The 7650-nt window shown below is 46.7% G+C and overlaps 1 protein-coding gene across 1 annotated transcript; it reads right to left on the minus strand.

The window, feature by feature from the left end:
• Nucleotides 1-4087: 4087 nt before the first annotated feature.
• Nucleotides 4088-6837, minus strand: NHLH2 (nescient helix-loop-helix 2). Its single transcript, XM_071760363.1, has 2 exons — nt 6589-6837; nt 4088-4637 (listed from the first exon to the last, which is right to left on the minus strand). The coding sequence occupies exon 2, from the start codon at nt 4615-4617 to the stop codon at nt 4183-4185; it is 435 nt and encodes a 144-aa protein (XP_071616464.1). The 5' UTR covers nt 4618-4637; nt 6589-6837; the 3' UTR covers nt 4088-4182.
• Between the last annotated feature and the right edge of the window lie 813 nt (nt 6838-7650).

A 7650-nucleotide genomic window follows, 5' to 3' on the forward strand; every position in this document is an offset into this window, starting at 1 on the left:
GGCTGGTGAGTAGTGTGATCCTGAATGCATGTGTACCATGCACTGTGCTGGTCAGTGAAGCTCTGTAGCTAGAAATCCTTCTATTTGTATATCCACCCCTGAAAGCCAGTATATTGCATATCTAATATGCATACCTAAGTAATGCAGGTCTCTATTTTGGAATATTTTGCACTCTAGATCCTTTGATCTCTTAGGAAAGTACATTCTACTCACAGAAACAGTTCCCCCCTAGCTGTACAGTCCCGTGGAAATCAGTACCTCTCTTTGTAGAAGTCGCTTTTGTCTTGCTGTCTGTCCTCATCCACTCTGTCAGGGTCAGGATCCATTTCCCATATTCAGGTGAATGCATTAAATTCCATTTCCTAATGATGCTGATGTGAATGTGTATTGCACCCCATGTCCATGTACGTTCATACAGGCCTGCAAATGTCATTATGGGTGTTACCACCCTATGCTAAGGGAGTGCTGGATATTGCTTATACTGGGGTATTCTAGATCTGTCCATCAGAGGTACTTCCTCCCTGTGAATGCTGGAGGTTTCCATGCTTTATTTTATAATTCGGAATGAGTGAGGTTTAAAGCACCTCTTTTAGTCTAAGCTGAAGGTCCAGAGGTAGTGTTCTGCCTTCCCTGTCTTTGTGCATGCTTTTTCTTTCATGGTGTGTAGGATGAGCTCCTCTTTAAATGTGAATGAACAGTATGTACATGTAGCCTTCATTTAGCTTTAGTCGTAACAAAACAGAAAATACTAACACTGCCTTTCTGTTCTGCCAGTTGCTGGATTGACTGTTCATTATATAAACTTCCACTGAGCAGTTCCACCCCCTTCTTCCTATAACATTGCCATTCAAGGTCATTCATTCCTGTATTGCTTAGGGAACTTAGATGTAGGCAAAGTAACTTTGATGATATAATTAGACTTTATTGCTATCTAATGCAAATCTGCAATGAGATGGCGTTAAAGTTGTTTACCTGATCTTCATAAATCCACATTTTGAGCATTTAGCCATTCAGCCTTTTTATTGCATTGGCCTTGTAACTTGTACATCCTACACAGATCTTTCTCAAGAATAAAAAAGGAGTGGGATGGGGGAACAAAACCTACAATTTGTTTTCAAGTCATCAGCTGCTAGATGAGAATGGGTTTCCTTCTTGATGCCAGCAGGAAAAATAGAAGTGGTTGAGTTGGTGTCACGGTGGTGAGAGAATATAATTAATGTTGTGAGCAGATGGAAATGAGACAGGGCTTGTACATAGAAGACAGATAAACCTTTGGAAGAAAAGGCCCCTTCAGGCCTTTAGGGCCCCTTCTGCTCTGTTCCTTTTGCAGGTTCAACTTGAGCCTTGATCCTGTGGGTACCACCAAAAGCAAAGCCCTTCCTGCCCTGAGTGCACACAGGCCATCCGATGTCCCAAGAGGTGCTAGGAATGGAATGTCCCAGGGAATATTCCAAATCTTGGAATAATTCAAAACTTGAGCTGTTCTCAGACAACTCCAAACTATGTTCTTCTGTGCTCACAACACAGGAGACTCATTGGCTCATCACTTGGGCACACGGTACTGTGGCCAGGGCATCAGGACCCTGGGCTAATAACTGCTTCTGGGTCCTCAGCAAACCTCCCTGCAGGGATCTACCTTGAGCATCTGGCAACCTGTGACCTGATATATTTCCAACACCCCCAAAAGGGGGAAGGGCATCCAGGGGCACACTGAGTTCACACCTCCTTATCCCACATTCTGTGGGCTTGAACTGACTGCCAGTGACTGCAGACAATGTACTTTACAGTAAGATAATACAGAGCACTCTCTTCCCTAAAAATATGCCTTCATATTTGAGATACCAGTCTTTTTATTAACTAAGCCCTCCCAAATGTTGGTAGCAGGAAGGCTGGTTGGATGGCAGGATTTATAATATTGCTCAGGCAATTAGCATCAAACTTGAACCAGTGTTGATAGAAGCAACAAACCTGTCCCAAAGAAAACCAGCTCCAAAGTTGGTAGAGTTATTCCAGCCCCAAAAGATGCAGGATACAAAAACTGTGCATTATGCTACCAACCTTGCATGTGCTCCCTTGGGATGTAGGAAGCATGCACTGGTAGAAAGTGGAATTAACAGCCTCTCTGACAGGCTTTCTGCATGGAGCTTTTCAGCTGGTCAAGCCCACACTTAATTAAACCACTGTGCAAAGTGTCAGCCATAAAAATGGGAGGAGGGGGAGGGTTTTATCTCTCCAGCAAGCAACAATGGACAACGCAGCCACCCGAGTCAATGGCAATATTCAGATTATAGGTGAAATTAACCCCTTGTGGTAAACAAGGGAAGGATTTAATAAATGAGATGGCACAGAGGTCTCGTGTTACTCAGGTAATAATGTGCCTACTATTGAGTATGCATCTGTGCAATGCTGCCAATGGCAAGCACTGGCAGTGAAGCCTTATATAAAGGAGCATGGTGGAGGTTTTAAAAAATAGGGAAAGGGCCCAACATTTTTACTTAGATTCTGTGAACTGAACCTGACCAGACCAGCATCAAATCTGAATTTAAACAAGAAAAAAACCCCAGCATTCTCAGGCATGGCAAAACACATACATTTTGGTTGCAAAATCAGACCTATCGAAGAACGAGGTGGCAAAGCAGGTGATTGCAAGAGTGGGATTGGATTTTACAGCATGAACTTTGAAACACACGACCAGATGACAGTCACGAGAAGGAAAAAGTGGAAGTAAAGGCCCTGTGATCCCCCCACATGTGGGCAGCCTGAGCAGGGGAAAGGTGCTGGAGGTGCTGCAGGCTGAGGCTCCCCAGGTAACCTGTTGGAGCTTTCTCACATGCGACTTGAAGAGACTTTGCAACCTTTATTTGCACCTCCATCTTATAGAAAGACCAGCAAGGGAAAATAATTAGGAAAAAACAGCTTTTATTTGATACTTTTATTTATATGCAAAACAGCTCACCATTCATGAGAGATATGAAAAACGCATCAGATAGAAACCAGATTTATCTATTTTCACTACAAAATATTGCATTATATAAAGCAACAGAGACACACAAAAAAACCCTGAAAAAGACTAAAATCTTTGGATAGCAGATGTGTTTCTTTCTTTTTCTCTTCTGTTCCTAAAATGCGCTTCTTGTTTTAAGAGTTTCACAGCAAAGAACATGAAACATTTTCAGGCTATAGAATTTTTTTGGTTGTCACAAAGGAAAGCAGTCCTGGATTTACTTTTCTTTTCTTTTCTTTTTTTTTTTTTTTTTTTTTTTTTTTTTTTTTTTTTTTTCTTTTTTCTTCTTTTTTCTCTTTTTTTTTTTAGGAAAAATGTCCTTTCCTAAAAATATACCACACATACACACCCACGCACACTCCCACACACATGCATGTATATGCACACACACATATACACCCACAAAGAAACTACTTCCCTTATAAACGATTTGCAAAGTACTTTTCAGACATAACTATAGATCAGAATAACAACAAGTTTTAAAAAAAACTCTCCTAGTTAAGTGCTAGTGGTTGTCGATCTCACACACACACACACAAAAAGGGTCAAGAACAAATGCCTTGATATATATAAAATATACTTATAAACAGGGAGGAAGGGGAGGTTTGTCTTACACAAGTGCAATATAATTGGAGGGGAAAAATAAACTTTAAAAAACAGGTTAAAGGAACATTGTATTGATTCCAACAAACACTCATAAAGTTAAACATAATGTTCCACAGGAGAAAAGTGTAAACACCCGACTATATAAACCAATTGGCACAAAGTACCCAAAGTAAAATTGCCACCACTCTGAAAAATAAATAAATCTTGAAAAAAATAAATTGTCAACTCCTTCTACCATAAATAAAAAATAGTTATTTTTAACTGCACCCATAGGTCACACGTTTAAGGTCACAAGTAGATGTTTTTGGATATATATAAAGGGGCACTTGACAGCCTGAAGAAACAATCCAGTTTTAACATTTCTCTCGGGAAAAAAAACCAAAACGAGTCGCACCGCGACCGTGCGGGAGAACCCCCGGGGGAGAGGGGACAGGGGATGCGGGGGGGGCTGCCCCCTTGCCCCCGCCCCATCCCTTCCGCCCCGGGGCAGGCGCTGCACGCCTCTGCCCTGCCCGCCGGACCTGGGGGGACAGGGAGGGGGATGTCCCGGTGCTGCGGGCGTCCGTCCGGCCCTAGACATCCAGGACGTGGTTGAGATAGGAGATGTAGCAGATGGCCAGGCGCAGGATCTCGATCTTGGAGAGCTTCTTGTCGGGGGGCAGAGTGGGCAGCAGCTTGCGCAGCTCGGCGAAGGCCAGGTTGAAGGCCTCTACCCGAATCCGCTCACGCGTGGCGTGGGCCGAGCGGTACTTGGCCGTGGCGCGGCGGCGACGGCGTTTCTCCTCCCGGCTCAGCGGCGGGGGGTGCAACCCGGGACGGACCCCGACACGGCCGTCGCCGCCCCCCCCTCCCCGGTTCTCCCCACCGCCCCCGCCGCCTTCGGCGGGCTCCGGGTCGGAGGCGCAGCAGCTGAGCGCCTGGGCGTCCGCTCCCCCCAGGGACTCCGGGTCGGAGGGCGCCGAGGAGGGGTGGTCGGAGTCAACAGCTTGGTCCGGGCTGAGCATCATCTTGGAGGGGGCGGAGGAGCCTTCCCGGGACAGAGAAGCAGAGAAAGCGGGTCAGCGCCCCAAACCCGCTACTGCCGCTGGCTCGGGGGGGGTGGGAGGGGGCACAGGGACAGGGACAAGGGAAATGTCGGTCCCCGCAGCCCCGCTCCACCCGGCCGGGGCACCGGGAGAGCCGGACGGGCAGCGGGGATCGCTGCTCCTTCAGGATGCGCTACTGGGAGCGATCCTGGGGATGGATGATGCCCTGTCGTCTGTCATCCTGTTTCTAGCGTTTGGAGGCAGCTTCAAATGAATATTCTTCCTCCGTTATTCCCCACACTTGCTTGGGTGTAGGAATAGGGCCGGAAAGAATAAAAGAATATGTTGATTTAGTTTTGTTGGTTTGTGGGGGTTTTTGGTGTTTTTTTGTTTGTTTGTTTCTTTCTTTCTTCAAACAAGCTAATACTCAGTGTCTTAATATCAGATCGTTTTTTTGTTTGGCTGGGGTTTTTTTCCCCAAAATTTAATCTCGTATTTCCTAACCATTTCTCTTTTGGTAACGATGTCTGGGATCCGAGATACAGACATGATGCTTTTAAAAGTACAGCTCAAGCCTTCCCAAACCTAACAAGGCCAGCAGGGAAATTTCTTTCCCCAGTTAAAACTACGGGGATCCGATTTATCTGCTGAGTTCACACACGTCCTCACATCCTTTTTTTTTTCCTTCTTTCTGTTTTTGGTTTTTTTTTTTCCTTTTTTTCCTTTCCCATTGCTAATTGTGCGGATAGCGACTTGACAGTAATCAAATGGGAGTGTTTGGAGAACCTCTTTTTTTTTTTTTTTTTTTTTTTTTTTTAAACGTGGGATTCAAAAAGAAACCAAAGCAGCGGCCAAAGTTTCCCATTCCTTTAAATTTTCCCTCCTCTCCCCTCCCTGCGCGAAAAGAGGGGGAGGGTGGGAGGTGTAAATAAATAAATAAATGCGGACGTGCCTTTCAAAAGAAAATTGAATCGTATCTTCTTGCGGCCTCACAGAGCACCATCTGTCATGTAGACAGCAATACAAACCCGAGCGCGTCCGTGGACATGCCGGCATGTAATAAAACAATACATCAGGCAAGTAGTGAATAACCTTGGACACAAATGTGTGTGTGTGTGTGTGTGTGTAGGACTGGGGTGTCGAGCGAGGGTGGAAAGTGAGCATGAGGGAGGACGGTGCATCGCCTCTCCCCTTCCCCCGAATTCAGATCTCCAAGTATTTTCACGTAGTTTCCAGGGAAGTCCCCCCTTGGGTCTCAGACCAGGTTGGAAAAAAATGATTTAAAAGTAATAATAATAATAGTAATAATAATGAGACATGAAACGACGGGCAGGAGGAACTCTTACCCTGCACGGTAGAGCCCAGCCTCCCACCACGGGGCGAGACGCGGGGCACGCGTGGCCGGGGGCCGGGACTACCCCCCGCCGGGCGCACAGAGGGAAAGGCCTGGGGAAAGGGACAGGAGGAAATCTTGCTTTCTTGGAAAAGGGCTGCCGCTTGCCAGGTCCATCGGAAACGCTTTCCCTCCTATTTTTAAGATGGAACGTTAGTCAGGCCCACAAGGCAGGGGTAGGGAATAATAACCTGGCCAGGGAGCAGATCAGGTATTAGGGATTTTTTGAGGGGAAAAAAAAATGAAAAGGGAATTCACCTTTCAGCTGAGATTCAAGGGAGGGGAGTTATGCGAAAGCACACCAAATGAGGGAGGATTTGCTCGGCGTTTTTATGAAAACGGGCAATTGCAAAGGTTGTTCCTGGAGAAAGTTGCTTAAAGGTTTCCCTGCGGTCTGTGTTGAATTTCCCCTTTCGGCTTGGGTTTATCCAGACGGTGGGTTTTGGAGAGCCGAGCCGGAAAGAGGCTTTTTTAAAAAAATATTTTATTCTTTTTTCCTTATTTCTGTAAACCCATTCCTGTGCTACCTGGAAAAGGGATATATTGTTAAGGCTGCTTACCTCGGTGGAGTCGTTCGGACAGCCTCTGTCTCCAGGTTCCCTCGCCCCCTCGGCGATTCCTTTACAGTTCAAATGATCCTCCGGGAGCGGAGCATGGAAAAATTGAAAATATCAAAATCAAATCAAGTTAATTACGAGCGGAGAAGTGTCCTGCTCGGATGGGGAAAGGCAGCTCTCATCCCTCGCCGCGGCCTCCAGCGCTCCAGAGATGGGGGATACTATAGCCGTGTTTGTTTGCGGAGTATAAATGACAACTTAAGTTACTTACGATGCATCAGGGGAGAAAAAAAGCTTTTCCCCCATCAAAGTCTGCCTTCGCCCGTTAATTCGGGGCAGCTGCTGCAAGTCAGTTTTGATGGGGGGTGTTGGTAGAAATTTCGCTGGACAGTGCCGTCTCCCTCGCTCTCCTTCTTCCTCCTCTTCCTCGATCGCGATAGATAACAAAAGGGATGCGGCGATAGCACCAGCCGGGATTATGCCCTCTCTCCCGTCCCTCTCGGCCTTCTCTCCTTCCCCGCGGCGGCCCGCCGAGCCTCAGCCCGCCCTCGCCGCTCCCGGGCCGGGCCGTCCGTAGCTCCCGGGGCGCGGTACCCGCTGCGCGGAGCCCGGCGCGGCACTGCCGGCTTTGTTCCTCCGAGGGTCTGGATAACAATGCGTCGCTCCCTCCTTTCTTCTCTCTTTCTCTCTCTCTCTCTCTGTATGTATATATATATAATTTTTTTTTTTTTTTTTTTTGGGGGTGGGGGGGAGGAGGTTGGGGTTAAGGTGCGGTTTTGTTAATTCAGCTGTCCGGCGGAGAGGAGCAGGAGGGGAAGACGCCGTCGGAAAATCTGTGTTTGGTTTAGTTTTTCTTCTGGTTCTTCAAGAGTCGGCGACGAGGGGAAAAAAAAAGATAAACGAAACCCCCATCCGTCCCTGAGCTTCCTAACTCCTTCTGCATCTCTCCAGTGAGAATAAAGAAAGAAATGCGAAAGCTGGTGGGGGAAAAAAAAAAGAAAAAAAAAAGAAAAAAAAAAAAGAAAGAACCAAACAACCCAACAACCCCCCCCCCAAAAAAAAAAA

The sequence above is a fragment of the Heliangelus exortis genome, chromosome 1, assembly GCF_036169615.1.
Source record: "Heliangelus exortis chromosome 1, bHelExo1.hap1, whole genome shotgun sequence".
Classification (NCBI taxonomy): Eukaryota; Metazoa; Chordata; class Aves; order Apodiformes; family Trochilidae; genus Heliangelus; species Heliangelus exortis.

What these genes read in the sequence shown, in the direction of transcription:
- NHLH2 (XM_071760363.1), bottom strand. Translation starts at nt 4,617, where the DNA reads ATGATGCTCAGCCCGGACCAAGCTGTTGACTCCGACCACCCCTCCTCG.